The sequence below is a fragment of the Lynx canadensis genome, chromosome D4 (assembly GCF_007474595.2).
Source record: "Lynx canadensis isolate LIC74 chromosome D4, mLynCan4.pri.v2, whole genome shotgun sequence".
Classification (NCBI taxonomy): Eukaryota; Metazoa; Chordata; class Mammalia; order Carnivora; family Felidae; genus Lynx; species Lynx canadensis.
Genome location: NC_044315.2, coordinates 93605534 through 93620616, shown reverse-complemented (window position 1 = coordinate 93620616; position 15083 = coordinate 93605534). Strand labels below are relative to the sequence as shown.

The window sequence follows — 15083 nt, the reverse complement described above, 5'->3', positions numbered from 1 at the left end:
GCCTCTCAGCTGTACATGTTCATTTTCCCGAAACCCCTGTACATCTGAACCTGGACTGTGTGCTCTCCTGACCCCTTACAACAACCTCCAGACCATTTGCCCCCTCCCTAAGAGCCCCCAAGTTTAACTCATTTTCTCAGAATAGTAATCCACTGCTCCCCTGTTACTGTCATCTTCAAAGCCCAAGTCAATCCCCCTTTTTGGTGATTTCCACTCCTGACTCACTATCACCATTGCAGGAATTCTTAGTGACTCCAGAATCGTGGAATATCCTTCCAACACCCTGCTCTCTATCTTAAAATGTACCTGGGATTTGTTTCAATTAGGTGTGACAAGGTGACAGATGCAGGGACAATTGCCTTGAAAGAAGAGTGTAGTACTTCTCCTTCCCAAGAGGAGGGAGCACTTGGGGAAGTTCTGGGTTGGTCAGGAGGCAGAATTTGTTAGGACGGCGCGTGGCCCAGAGCCTTGATTGTGTCCTCTGTGCGAAGGAATGGGTGAAGCAGGGTAGGCAAATTTGAGCAAGCTTAGGATCAAATACATCACTCCAGTGGTCTCTGGGCTGTAAGGGTGTTCTCTAGTCGTCCAGTATCTGGCCCTACAATGATTTAGGCTAGGGGAATATTGGCTTGGTGTCTGAGTTTCATATAGGAGGTGTTTGGGGGTATGGCCTCTAGATTGGCTGGTTTGCACGTGAAAGCTGTGTTCCCAGGCAAGTTGATACCTCTAGGAAGTAGCTAGCCCTGGGAGGGGCAGCCTCTCCCCAGCCAGCGAGGCTCCCAAGATGTCAAAGCATTGTGAGATACAGAAAAATAACATGATTGATTCTCAGTTCTCTTGTTCCCATGTCTCCTCTCCTCCAAGAGCTCCCTCAGCTGACTTAAGCAGCTCTCTCAATGGCTTCCTTAGTTTGTCTGCAAAGATGTCTGGCAACAATTTCTGCCATCCCTTTATATTTACACTGTTCCTCCCATCAGAATGTTGGGCTCCTTCCCCTCCTGTACAATCTGGGCTGTCCCCTTGCTTTAACTAGCTGGACTGCAATGAAACATGCCATAGAAGTTGCTGGCTCTAAGGAGGCCTCACAGCTTGTTCGTATTCCCTTGGCGTCCTGAACTACCATTTCAAAGTATCTGGTTACCCTACTGGAGAAATCAGAGAGATCGCAGAGAGGGAGAGAGAGGGAGAGAATGCCTGCACGGGGGAGTGAAAACATCCCAGACTGCCTGCATCAGTCACAACCAATGACCGGTTGTGTGAGTGACCCAAACCATCCTGATTCATTACTTATTCTGAAAATTAGGCTGCATTCAGCCAGGGGGCTTTTCCACTCTGTGTGGGGTCTGCTGAGGACAGAAAGTCCAAGATCTGTTTTTCATTTACATGTCTGGTGCCTCAACTGAGGCTGGTCGGGTGTCTCTTCCATGAGGCTTCTCCACATGGCTGCTTTGGGGTTCTGCACAGCACAGTGGCCTCCAGAGAGTGAGACTGATTACCTGGCAGCAAGTCCCCTAGAGGGGGGAAGGTGAAACTGCCAGTCCTCAGGCCTGGGCTCAGAGGTCCCAGAACTTTCTACACCATGAAGTGCATCAAAACGGTCACAGGACTGGTGTGGGGGAAGCACCACACCCACAGAGGGAAGGGATTGATTGTGACCCTTTGAGACAAACTGCCACACCTGCAACTGCAGAAGAAGCCACCAGCTGAGCCCAAGCTACACCACGGGTCACAGGAGAATAAAGTGGTTTTAACCTGCTGAATTTGGGGGTGGTTTGTGATGCAGCAACAGATGCCCGGGACAGAAGTCGGCACTTGGGAGTGAGATATTGCTGCAGTAAAATTCTAAAATCTGACACTGACTTTGAAGCAGGCAGCAGGTGGACACCGGCAGTGAGAACTCAGCTGAGGGAGGCCATGTTCAGAATTGGCAGGAAAATGGTGAGCCCGTGGCCTGTGGTAACATGGAAGACACAAAATGTGTCTAATGATCTGATTTTCCCCGGCAGAAAGCTTCGAGGCTGATTGGGTTTGCTCAGTTAGCCTAACGTGAGATCAAGGAGAGAACGTACCAGAGAAGTAGCTGTTCCATACTCCGGCAGCAGGTAGATGAGGTATTTCCAAGCCAGGTCTTGCTACGTTGGAAAATCAAAACTTTTTCTCATTCTCGGCCTTTACAGGCGGCAAATAGTTCTAAAGGTGAGAAATGGCATCATGGTAAAAACTAAGTCCAGAGTACCTCCTGCAAAATATGAGGGTTAAAATACATTCAAGGGCACGGTTGTATGATCCCTTGTGAAGATATTTGAGGATTTCCGGGGGGGGTGGGGAGTCCTCGTAGACCCTGCCAGCCACACAAAGGGCTTCTAAGAATCTTGAGGTCATCGTTCCACAGCACCTGACTCAGCCCGCAGGAGAGAACAGCCTTCTTAAAGACATTTGCAGTATAGCTTTTGTTTAGTAAAGTGAGTTACAATTTTGATATATAGAAATCCAGTTGTGTGTGTGTGTGTGTGTGTGTGTGTGTGTGTGTGTGTGTGTGTGTGTTTAAGGGTTGAAATAACAGAGTTTGAAATAAAAGGTGTCTGGGCCCCTGCTTTCTACAGGCAGGAAGCAGACTAACGAAGACACTCAGCTGCAAACACAGGCCGTTTCCTATGGAAAAGGGGGTCACTGCAAGTGCATGGCCCAGTGCCCGGAGGGAGGAACTGAGAACACTCAAAACAGTAACTGAAGGAACCATTTGCAGGGCGCAGACAAGCCCTGATCAAGGAATATTGTGACAGGTGTTAGCTGGGTTCCAAAATTGCTGTGGACCAGTGACTAGGGGTACACTCCCCCTTTTTGAACAGGGGGTCTGTTCACTTGAACCGTGCTTCACCACTGAATGTTGGGTATTGGGGGAGCAGATAACATGCCCTTGGAGCAAAAGGCACATCCAATGGCACATCCAGTGTGCCTCATCCATCTGGCCCTGTTGCGTATCGCAATAGACTGGACTCCAAGCCTAATGCCTTGATGAGATGGTGATTCTGGGGTCACTTGGGAGGCACACTCTCAAAAGGGAGGAGTATGAATCATTGGAGGCCAAAGGGTGGGCTGGGGCAGACTGTTCCACTAGTCCCCCCCCCCCACGGTGAACCATACTTGTGGACAGCCCTCCTACACTCATTTGGGCTTGCCCTCATGACTTGCTTTGGCCAGTGGGATACTAGCAAGGGTGATTCAAACAGGCACCAAATAAATGCTTGTACGACGGGACTTATCACTTAGAGCACAGCCTCCATGTTAGAAGGAAGTCCAGCTATCATGCTTGGCCATGTGGGGAACCCTGAATAATGAGTCATCACACAAAAGTAAGTCACCCAGAGAAGAAATTCCAGGGAATTTCTGATCCATTGCAACTAAAGGAGGGACTGAGCTGACACCATGTGGAATAGAAGACCACAAGCATAGAATTGCAAGGAATAATAAATCGTTGTTGTTGTTTTTTTAAGTTTATTGAGAGAGAGAGAGAGAGAAAGGGAGGGGCAGAGAGAGAGAGAATCCTGAGCAGGCTCTGCTTTGTCAGCGCAGAGCCTGATGTGGGGCTCCAACCCATGAACCGTGAGATCATGACCCGAGCCAAAATCAAGTCGGATGCTTAACCTAATCAGCCACCCAGGCATCCCTAAATCAATGTTGCTTTAAGCCACTAGATTTTGGAGTGGTTAGTTAGTTGCACATCGGTAGATAACAAAAATATACAAACATCATCCACAGTCACAGCCCTCCCTTGTGATCTCAGGTCCACACATCTCTGGCTACCACCTCCTGTCCTGCTAGCCTACTCTCTCTAGTGCTACAATTCCTGCAATCCTTTGGACCCCACGGGAACTCCAACCCACTGGCCCCGCCCCCTCTGGTATCCTCTCCTTTCCTCATTCAGCTCTGATGCCATGGGTTAGCATCCGGTCACTCTTTCAGAACCCCACCCCTGCCCCCACCCAGCACAACCAGAGTCTTGGCTAAATCCTGCCCTTCTCTTTCTCTGCACCAGCTGAAATAGGCTGAGAAAAACACAGTCACACTGTGTGGCCCCCTACTGCATTTTCCTATTTTTCTAGCCAGTTACATTATTCCTGGACCTCTCTCCCCGGACTCCCAACATTTGTTCCCCTTTCCTCATTTTGAACTGATGACTTTGTTTTCTACTTATTTGAGAAAGTAGAAAGTTCTCATCAGCAGAGAACTCCCTTAAACTCCTGCCTCCACACCCACTTGCCTTTCAGAACCTTTACATCAGACTCTCCCTACTGAGCTGAGCTGGCACACCTAATCTCCCAACGCTCCTCTTGCCAGTGATTCTCCTCTATGGGATCTTTCCTGTTGGTGAGCAAACATCTATATCCCCTCCCAGAGTAAAACCAACTCTCGACTTCCGTTCTCTTTCCAGTTTTGGCCCCATTTCTCTGCTCCTGTTTTTAGCATAAATACCTCGGAAGAGGTATGTCTTGGGCACCTGGGTGGCTCAGTCAGTTAAGCGTCTGACTTCAACTCAGGTCATGAGAATGTGGGGTTGCTACTGCAGCATAACCAGGGCTCCCCTGACTGCTACAGACCACTGGATCCATGTATCTAAACACTCTATCTCTTGTATTCACTTGCTACTTGTATTCACTTGCTAAACAGCCTTCCTGTTTCCAATCCGCCCCCCACGCCCAATCAACAGCTTGATTCATTGGAAAGCTATTCCTCTATTCAAATCCTCCAATGGACTCACTTTCCTAATTTTTTAAAAAATGTTTTATTTATTTTCGAGACAGAGAGGGACAGAGCATGAGCAGGGGAGGGGCAGAGAGAGAGGGAGACACAGAATCCGGAAGCAGGCTCCAGGCTCTGAGCTGTCAGCACAGAGCCTGACACGGGGCTCAAACTCACAAACCGTGAGATCATGACCTGAGCTGAAGTCGGACGCTTAACCGACTGAGCCACCTAGGTGCCACTGGCCTCACTTTTCTAAGTCTAAAAGTTAAAGTCCTTATGAGTCTATTTGACCCCCCCTCTGGCCCCTCACCTCTCTGACCTTGACCCCTGTTTCTGTCAGGCACTCCTGTCTGGTCACAATGGACACCCCCACTTTTTCAAAATGCCAGATGTTCCCAGCTCAGGGACTTTGCACTGGCTCTTCCTCCAAATGCCCACATGGCCCTCTCTCCTTACACCGTTCAAATTGACTTCTCAATGGGGCTTACCCTGCCCACCACCTTCCCTAGACCCCCAATTGCCTAATGCTGATCTACTTGTTTCCCCCACAGTGTTTATCATTTTCTAATGTGGCACATAACTCATCACGAGCCTTTTCTGCCTCCGTCACTGAAACATGACCAGGGGTTTCTGGTTTTTGTTTTGTGCACTGGTGTAATTTCGGGGGGGGGGGGGGGGGAGGAAGGTGAAAGCCCAGCTAGAGTGGTTGCCAGGAGACAAGGGTGGTAGCCCCCAACGTCCTCAGGAAGGAGCTGAACCAAGCTGGTGAGCGGCTGGCACATTACCCCACCCTAGTTAACAGCTTGAGACCCAAGGAAGGTTGGTGTAGCCTGAGGATGGGCTGTGTGGGCACCACGGGCCACCGTGGTCCTCACCTGGGCCCCTGTGAGGAGGAGGTGGTGAGTGGCCAGGGAGGAAGGAAGGCGGTCAGGTGCGCCACCAGCTAACAGCATTCTGGGCTGGGCTCGGGTGTCTCCCCAGCCCCTACTCCGCAGCGGCACCCGTGCCTCCTGCCCGCTGTCCTGAGCACGGGGGACCGTTCTGGGGGAGCCGCAGCGAGCCCGGCAGAAACCTCAACCTGCAGGCCCTCCGACGGCCCCGGGGCGTGGAGCCAAGCCGCCCTCCGCAAGGGGGTTGCGCGCGGGGTCGAAAGACCGGCGCCGGGTCAGGCGTGGGGATGCAAGGCCGGGCGCGGGACCGGTGGCCGCCGGGCTAGTCGTGGAGTCAGTCAGGGGCCGGGCGCAGGACCCGGCGCTGGGTCCGAGCAGCGAGCGGGGAGCCGGCAGCAAGCAGCCTGAGCGCGGCGTCCTTCACAAAGCTTCCCGCGAAACTGACGTCGCGCGGGGAGGCCGCGCAGGCGCCGCCCCCGGCCGCGCCCCTCCCCCGCGCTACCTCTGCTCCTCAATGCGCCGGCGCACTCGCTTTCCTCCCGTTGGCCACGGCGCGGCGGCGCGCGGCGGCTAGCGCAGTGCGCGCCCCGCGATTGGCGGGACGGCGGCGGGCGGGGGTGTGTCTGCGCCGCGCCCCGCCTCCAGCTCCGCTCGCGGTGGTGCGCGCGGCGGCGGTGGCGGCGGCGGCGGCGGCGCGTGGCAGGTCCGGCGGGCGCCAGGCGGAGGCGGCCCGAGTCCGGCCCAGCCTCGTCCCGCCTGGCCCGACCCCGGCCCGCCGACCCGGCCCACCCGGCGCGCCGCGGCGCCGCCCCGGCCCGGCCCCGGTCCCGGCCCGGCGTCTCCTGAGGGAGCGGCGCCGCCGGCCGAGCGCAGGCCCGGCCATGACCGACTTCAAATTGGGCATCGTGCGGCTCGGCCGGGTGGCCGGGAAGGTGAGCGGCTCGGGAACCGGGGCGCGGGGCCGGCGGATCGGGGCGCTGGGCCGGGGGCGCGGGGTCTGGGGGCTGCGGGGCCTGGCGGGCGGGCTGGCGGCGTGTCCCCGCGGGGCAGGAGGGGGCTGGTGGCCGCGGGCAGCGCAGCGCCCTTCCGAGGCGGCCCGCTCGCTCGGTGGCAAGACGGTCTGGGTCTCGGTGTCTGCCGGTCCGTGGTGGAGCTTCGCGCAGGTTTTCACGCTGCCGGCGGTGGCCGTGTCTGGACCAGCCTCAGTGGGCCTCCCAGAGCAGGGCCTCCCTCTGCTTCTCTCCCTTACCTGGCCCCGCCCTCCGCGTGTTCGAGGCTGGGGCTTCCTGGCACCTGTGGGCATTGAGGCTTGGCTGTTTCCAGGAGCCGGCCGGCCGTGCAGCTGCACCAGCCACGGACCTTACCCGGGATGGGAACCCTGTTCCCATCACCAGCGGCGGAAGCTTCTGGTGGGAGAGAGGAGCAGAGGCAGTCAGATGAAGGTAAAACCGACTTAGATCCTAGAAAAAGGCTTTCCAAGCAAGAGTGAGACTAGTCCGTTTGGGGGACTGTTTCTTGCCTTTCCTGCAGGAGCGATGTGGCTTTGGAGCGATGTGGCTTTTTACCTAAGGGAAGGGTGGGCTCCCCGTCAGCTCCCAGACCGTTTCCAACTCAGTGACTGGTTGCGTTAATATCATCTCTTAAAACTTTCATTTGGAACATTTCAGACAGAAAGTTAAAAAACAGTTTAGTGAGCACCTGTGTAACGGCCACCCATCTTAAGTAAACATTAATTGAAATTTTCTGGATGTTCTGCTTCAAACCCGGTCCTTTCCTGTATTCTGAGGAAGCCCCTGTCTCGGGTTAGGTCTGTTGACCCGTTAAAACAGCTTAGAGGTTAGCCAGTTCTGTGGCACGTAGGAATGAAGCCTGATACCTGCTCCTCTGGTAGCCTTGAGTGGGTCATAACCACCTGCCGTTCTGGGTAGGCTGCCTGTGCCCCTCACCTGCAGGCCTCATTTAGCTTGAAGGAGCTGTTGCTGCCTGTTACTGATACTTTATTGAGACCCTGAATGTAATGTTTTGAAACATGGTTGATTTCCAGACCAAGTACACACTGATAGATGAGCAAGATATCCCACTGGTGGAGGGCTACTCCTTTGAGGTAAGGATGGCTATTCCTTTGCTCCCTTACTTTCAGTCACTGCCTGGGGAGGGTCATGAGGGATGGGTCTTATCCTCTGTGAGGGCAGCCTGGCTTTGGCTGCCCAGCGGAACCCCTACCACCTCTGTGATACTGGTCTTCCCCCCACTTCTACTCCGGTTGCTGGCTCTTCCTGAAAACACATCGAATTGTGTCATGCTTGTGATTGAATGTTCAATTGGACAAGCCTTGGGTCCTTATGAGGCTGTGCAGTGCCACCCCACCTTTCCTCTGGCCTTGGCCCCACTGTCCCTCTGTGCCCTGGTGCTCTCTACTCTCCCCCTCCCTGAGCTCGCTTGCCTTCCGCAGTTCTCCACTGGATGAGCCAGTCCTCACCTACCAGCTCCTCCCCGTCAGAATTCCTCCAGGAGTCTGTGGACCCACTACCCTTTTATTTCAGCCTTTCATGCTTTTGTAGCACAGATGACCGTTGGACAACACGGCTTTGAACTGCACAGGTTAACTTATACATGGGTCCTTTCTTTGATAAACATAGTCCAGTACCGTAAATGTATTTTTTTCCTCGTGACCTTCTTATTTATTTTTTTGAATGTTTACTTTTCATTTTTGAGAGAGGGAGCATGGGCACTGGTATGAGTGGGGGAGGGACAGAGAGAGGGAGGCAGAGGATCTGAAGCAGGCTCTGCACTGACCGCAGCAAGCCTGATGAGGGGCTTGATCTCACGAACCTCAAGACCATGACCTGAGCCAAAGTCAGACGCTCAACTGACTGAACCACCCAGGCGCCCCTCCCCAAGACTTTCTTGAAAACGTGTTCTTCTTTCTAGCTTTACTTTATTGTAAGAATATAGCATATAACACATGTAACATACAAAAATATTTGATACTTGTCTGTTATTGTTAAGGTTTCTGGTCAGCAGCAGGCTATTAGTAGTTAAGTATTGAGAAGTTAAAAGTTAACGTGGATTTTCAGCTGTGTGGGGCTTACCTCAAGGAAGAACTGTAGTTACTTGTCCGAGGCTTCGTTTTTCTTACTGAATTGTGGGCTTTTTCTAAAAGTGGGAGAATTTATTTCTCTGTGTTCACAGTGTTTTACAGAGTGGTTTGTAAGTGAGTTATTGCTGGGATACAGGGCTGATTTCTCACATCTGGAAGTCTCTGCAGAGCTCTGGGTCCCAGAAACAGGCCCCATATATGTATCCTGGTTTGTTTGTTTCACTTAATTTTTCTTTCTTTTTTTTTTTTTTCTTTTTAATTTTTTTTAACGTTTATTAATTTTTTTTCAACGTTTATTTATTTTTGGGACAGAGAGAGACAGAGCATGAACGGGCGAGGGGCAGAGAGAGAGGGAGACACAGAATCGGAAACAGGCTCCAGGCTCCGAGCCATCAGCCCAGAGCCCGACGCGGGGCTCGAACTCACGGACCGCGAGATCGTGACCTGGCTGAAGTCGGACGCTTAACCGACTGCACCACCCAGGCGCCCCTTTAACGTTTATTTTTTGAAAGAGAGAGAGAAACAGTGCATGAGCGGGGGAGGGGCAGAGAGAGAAGGAGACACAGAATCCAAAGCAGGCACCAGGCTCTGAGCTGTCAGCACAGAGCCCGACGCGGGGCCTGAACCCATGAACCATGAGATCATAACCTGAGCCAAAGTTGGATGCTTAACCGACTAAGCCACCCAGGCACCCCTTTCACTTAATTTCTTTAAGAGGGATTTCCAATGTAGCTAAGAATCAGAAACTTTTTAACAGACCTTTTCTTTGCTCCTTCTCAGGCCCGGATGGAAGTAGATGCAGATGGAAATGGTGCTAAGATATTTGCATATGCCTTTGACAAAAACCGGGGAAGAGGGTCAGGAAGGCTCCTTCACGAGCTGCTGTGGTAGGTGTCTTCAAACTGCTTATTTTCTACTTGGGTACCGCATGAGCCCTGATGCGCACATAGAGCCTGCAGAGACACCTGCCCTCATTGACAGAAGGTGCTTTCCCTGAGTCGTGCTCCCGCACCCTCTTAGTTACCTTTGGGTCATTGCCATTAACTCAGAGGAATGGCTCATTCGCATATTGTATCACTAATAGAGCAGCCTAAAAGCGCATTTTTTTTTTTAATTTTTTTTTTCAACGTTTATTTATTTTTGGGACAGAGAGAGACAGAGCACGAACGGGCGAGGGGCAGAGAGAGGGGGAGACACAGAATCGGAAACAGGCTCCAGGCTCTGAGCCATCAGCCCAGAGCCCGACGCGGGGCTCGAACTCACGGACCGCGAGATCGTGACCTGGCTGAAGTCGGACGCTTAACCGACTGCGCCACCCAGGCGCCCCTAAAAGCGCATTTTTTGCTCGTACTTGCTCCAGACACAGCCTCCTCTGGGGTAGGGTGGGGTCTGCTCCCTCCACTGGGCTCTCGCTGAGCCTGTCGGTGGGATGTGAGGAAAGGACTGCCTCTCCTTGGTGTGCATGGTGTAGTTCCGCAGTGCCTGGGACTACTCTGATGGGGAAGTCTCTAGATTGTGTTTGACGGTTGGGGTTCTGTCAAGGGGCTGGACTGTCAACACGGTCTATCTTGTTTGGCCACGGACCGACACACTTAGATTCCTCTCGACACCCTTGTTCCTAATTGTCCCCATCAGCGTGATGAGGGGCCAGTTCAGATCATAGGGCGGAAGTATTTGGGAAGGCCAGAGGAGGCTGATTGAGGGAGACGCCTTGTTTTCCAGGGAGCGGCACAGGGGAGGCATTGCTCCTGGCTTTCAGGTGGTACACCTCAATGCTGTGACTGTAGACAATCGCCTGGACAACCTGCAGCTGGTGCCGTGGGGCTGGCGGCCCAAAGCCGAAGAGACATCCAGCAAACAAAGGTGGGGCTTCTCGGGGCCGGGGGGGCCGGCAGAGGTGCCTCATGGAAGGTCCTCCTTCAGGCTCTTGTTACTAAGAGGGGCCCGTGTCTCCACTCTGATCTGATGCTTCTGTGGGAGTGGAGACCTTGGTTATTTTCCCTCAAAGTTTTCCCTCCTTGTTTTCTTCACGGGGTTGGGATACCGTTTTGATAATTTTTTTTTTTTTTAATGTTTGTTTTTGAGAGAGAGAGAGAGAGAGAGAGACGTAGCACAAGTAGGGTAAGGGGCAGAGAAGGAAGTAGACACAGAATCCTGTGAGGTGTCAGCACAGAGCCTGATGTGGGGCTCGAACTCACAAACCGTGAGATCATGACCTGAGCTAAAGTTGGACACTCAATTGAATGAGCCACTCAGGCGCCCCTTCTAATGATTGGCTCTAGTGGGGAGAAGAGCTGTCTAGGCTGGATGCCTGCTCATGGGCAGGACTTCTCCTTTGTGTCTCTGAGAAAACTTGGACATCTTTATCTGGGGATGCCTCCTGTACACACACGTGTGCATCTTTCTGTCATGCTCTTTGGCTAAACACCTAAGCAGTGGCTTAAAAGAAGCAAGAGAGTGTGGTTTGGGGGCTCTGCTGCTCAGTCTCTGCCTCTTCATGGTCCTGACAACAGTGCTGCTCAGGCTACTGCAGGTGTCCCCCTTGGGCGAGTAAGATGCTCTGAGGCAATTCCCTTGGCCCCAAGAGCAGTCTGGGTGTGAGCTTCATGGAAGCCTTGGGAAGAGCTGGGGAACCAGCAGAATGGAAGGTAGGAGCTGAAACTAGCCAGGGTGTTCCTGGCCACGTGTGCATTATCTATGGGCTCACTGGGGCTCTCTGGGGTTTGTGCATGTCCTTGGGCCTCTGAGAAGGCTCTTTCATCAAACAAAATGAATGTGAAGTTAGGGATTAGCAACAGAAGGGTAAGGGCAGCTCAGCAGGCATATCAGTGTCTGTAGATTTCCCCCTGGGTTGTCCAACACGGATCCTCATCCAGTGTGGACACCGGGAGCGGCCCCGCCTCCCCCAACACCAGACAGGTTTCCTTCTGCTCACTGGAGACCTGGAAGGGGCTGCCCACCCCTTCACCCGCAGCGGATCTGCTCCTGCTATCAATCGTTGCTTTAGGCCTCTGTGTGACTCATGGTTTGGCCAGCCTGTGGCTGAAGGTTGTTACATTTCTTCATCTGAACGCTCTTTATGATCATAAGATAACCACAATTGAGAACACCTGTTTGGAAAAGGATCCATTCCATCATAGGCCACCCTGCCCAGTGGTCTCTGCTGGGTCGTGGCCTGCCTGCCCCGTCCTCCTCTAGGCCATTCCCATGAGGCCCAGGACAGGCTGTGTTCTTGAGGTTCTGTCCTTTGTGTCATCCCAGGAACTAATCAAGTGGGACCATCCTTAGTTTGTCAGCTAGGGATTCAGACTCTCCCTCTACTTGTCGTGGGTCGGAGCCAGCCTGAGTGTGGCCTGAAATACCAGCTGGCCTGGGCATTATGTGGTCTGAACTCTGCAGGTCTTTGTGGTGGGAATCCCCCTCTTTGTGAAGCAGGGAACGTGGCGTCATGGCTTCTCACAGGCCTGCACCTCCTGCCCTGCTTTCCTTCAGTGTGGGGCCACAAAGGCGGCTCATCCAAGGGGGGGAAGGGCCTCTCTGTCAAGGTGTGTTTTCCTCCCTTTCTGCTTCTAAGAGCCGACTGGGATTGAAACTTGCCTGTGTCGTGTAGGACTTCATTGAAGGGCTCAGAAGGCAGCCAGCACCCTCCTACATCCTGACACGTCCCTTTTTTTTTTTTTTTCCTTTTAAAAAACCTTTCTTATTGTGGTAAAATACATACAACGTTTACTCTCTTAGCCATTTTTGAACGTTCAGTTTAGCAGCATCCAATACATCCACTTACTTGTGCAACCATCCCCACCATCCATCTCCAGAACTTCCCCATTAGACACTGATTCCCCCCCGCCCCCCACCTTTCCCCCAGCCTCCACCTTCCTACTCTGTGTCTTTGGATCTGAATCTTCCAGGGCTTCCTGTGAGTGGATGCTACAGGATTTATCTTTTTGTGACAGACTTAGCACAGTGTCCTCAAGGTTCATCCGTGACGTAGCCTGTGTTGGGATTTCGTCTTTTTTTTTTTTCTTTTTAATGTTTATTCATTTTTGAGAGACAGAACGGAGCGTGAGCTGGGGAGGGGCAGAGAGAGAGGGAGACAGAATCCAAAGCAGGCTCCAGGCTTCAAGCCCTCGGCACAGAGCCCGACGCGGGGCTTGAACTCACTGACCATGAGATCATGACCTGAGCCAAAGTCAGATGCTTAACCGACTGAGCCACCCAGGTGCCCCAGGATTTCTGTCCTGGTGTCCTGTGTGTTTTGGATAATATTACATTATGGTTATGTACCACATCGTACCCATTTGTGCGTTGATGGAGCCTTTAGTTGTTTAGGTTAGGTTTGTTTACGTTTAGGTCTTTGATCCATTTTGAGATAATTTTCGTATATGGTATTAGGTAAAGGTGACCCTTCCCCTATTTAGCCCAGGTCCTCCAGGCCTGGCCCCACAGAGGGTGGTAGGTTGAAGGGGGTGCTAACCTGCTGCTTTGCTCTCGAAGTACAGGTGGTGGCACCTTTGCAGCCCAGCAGCAGGGGGAGCTGCTGAGCGCCTTCACCGGCCCTGCCCAGCCTGCGCTCCCCCTGGGGCCTGTTAGGGTGCCTCAGTTCTAGCAGCAGGTAGGATTCTTCAGTTGCAAGCTTCTGGTGTTTAGAAAGACTTAGAGCGGCTCACAGTATTGAAGGAGAGGTGGACCAGCAGGGGCAGAAGTAGGTGCCTCCGGGTCCATGAGCAAGGAGAAGGACTGCCTGGCTTTGCACAGGTGGCCAGGCTTGGCCAGGTCCCTGTACTGAGGCCGCACACCCTTTGTGCCTGCTGTGTGCCCGTCAGTCCCAGGTTTTGGGAAATCTATGAGGGAGGCGGACATAGCCCTGCTTAGACATGCTAAATACTTGACATCCCATACAGGTAAACCCTGCTGCATGGTGGGGGCAGGCCAAAGAAGAGTCAAGCTGTCCTAACAAAAACTGGGGCAGAGATATGCCGAGCAGGAGAAACCAGCTATCTGTCTGCAGTCAGGTCATTGTCATGTCCCTGTCTTGACCGTGTCTGGCTGGAGTGTACTGAAGCATATGCTTCTCCTTTTAAGGGAGCAAAGCTTATACTGGCTGGCGATTCAGCAGCTTCCCACAGACCCCATAGAAGAGCAGTTTCCTGTCCTGAACGTGACCCGGTACTATAACGCCAACGGGGACGTGGTGGAAGAGGAGGAGAATTCCTGCACCTACTACGAGTGCCATTACCCTCCCTGCACGATGATTGAGAAGCAGGTACAGGTGCTGCAGTGAGTGCCAGCTCCGGGTTGCTCCATACCCCGCTGCCCCGGCCCCTGCGGGCCTCTCGCGCACCTCTCCACCGCAGCCGCTGTGCCTGCCGGCTTCAGTGTATGGGCTTGCCGGGTCCTTTCTGATTGCAGCGTAGTACCTGCCCCACAACCAATTCCCTGGTGTGACCGTGAAGCCATGGTTGTCCTGTGTGTTCTTTCAGCTCCGGGAGTTCAACATTTGCGGGCGTTGCCAGGTGGCCCGGTACTGCGGCTCCCAGTGCCAGCAGAAGGACTGGCCCGCCCACAAGAAGCACTGTCGAGAGAAGAAGCGCCCCTTCCAGCACGAGCTTGAGCCAGAGCGATGACCGGGCTTCCGGACCTACCTTGGGCGTAGCAGACACAGACTGGTGGTTGACCCAGAGGTGCTGAAGAAGCCAGCGAAGTGCACCCACGGCAACTGCCACAGAGGCCCCCTCGCCACGGGCACCTCGTGTGGGCACGGCGTTCCCCTCAGTGTTCATCTCCAAGCAGAGACAGCTGGGGAGGCTCCCACCAGGACGCTTCTCATTATTTATATGTTAATATGTTTGTAAACTCATGTACAGTTTTTTTGGGGGGAGGCAGTGGGAAGGTTAGAAATTACAAATAGAATCATTTGCTGTAATTCTTAACTGGCAGGCGGTTGGGCCACACATTTAAAAAGTCTAAACAGTGTCACATAGTGGAAGCTCTTTCTGGGCAGCTGCCGTCCCGAGGAGCGCGGCCTGCATGGAGTCACATCCACAAGGCACAGTAAAGGGGTGGAATCATCGAGTGCCTCCGCCGTGCTCTGCTCTCCTTTTTGCCCTCTCTGCTATTGAAGTTTATTTCTAAGTGAATCAAGGTGCTGTGGGGGTGAGGGGTGGAGGTTGCCTTTATCTTTTTTCCTAGGCTGAGAGAGAGGGGAGGCAGGCAGGGAGTGTGAGTGAGACCCGGGCCTGTTCTTGTCCTGGGGCAGGAGTTGCTGGGGGTGGTGAAGTAGGCGGACATGGAATGTTCTCGCCCTGGCAGTTCTCCCCTTGATTTGTGTGCCGAGTGGCGAAGAGTTCAGT

The 15083-nt window shown here is 53.2% G+C and overlaps 1 protein-coding gene across 2 annotated transcripts; it reads left to right on the top strand.

The window, feature by feature from the left end:
* Positions 1 to 6477: 6477 nt before the first annotated feature.
* Positions 6478 to 14806, top strand: ZMYND19 (zinc finger MYND-type containing 19). Of its 2 annotated transcripts, none has more exons than XM_030294038.1 (6): positions 6478 to 6565; positions 7678 to 7737; positions 9514 to 9620; positions 10456 to 10596; positions 13816 to 13996; positions 14214 to 14806. In XM_030294038.1, the coding sequence occupies exons 1-6, from the start codon at positions 6515 to 6517 to the stop codon at positions 14355 to 14357; spliced, it is 684 nt and encodes a 227-aa protein (XP_030149898.1). In that variant the 5' UTR covers positions 6478 to 6514; the 3' UTR covers positions 14358 to 14806. The 2 variants fall into 2 exon arrangements, with proteins under 2 accessions (XP_030149898.1, XP_032451529.1); XM_032595638.1 differs by lacking the exon at positions 6478 to 6565 and adding an exon at positions 6957 to 7075.
* The last annotated feature ends 277 nt before the right edge of the window (positions 14807 to 15083 follow it).

What these genes read in the sequence shown, in the direction of transcription:
- ZMYND19 (XM_030294038.1), top strand. Translation starts at nt 6,515, where the DNA reads ATGACCGACTTCAAATTGGGCATCGTGCGGCTCGGCCGGGTGGCCGGG. An exon ending in TCGGCCGGGTGGCCGGGAAG is followed by an intron (nt 6,566 to 7,677) that starts GTGAGCGGCTCG and finishes GTTGATTTCCAG; the next exon opens with ACCAAGTACACACTGATAGA. An exon ending in CTCCTTCACGAGCTGCTGTG is followed by an intron (nt 9,621 to 10,455) that starts GTAGGTGTCTTC and finishes CTTGTTTTCCAG; the next exon opens with GGAGCGGCACAGGGGAGGCA.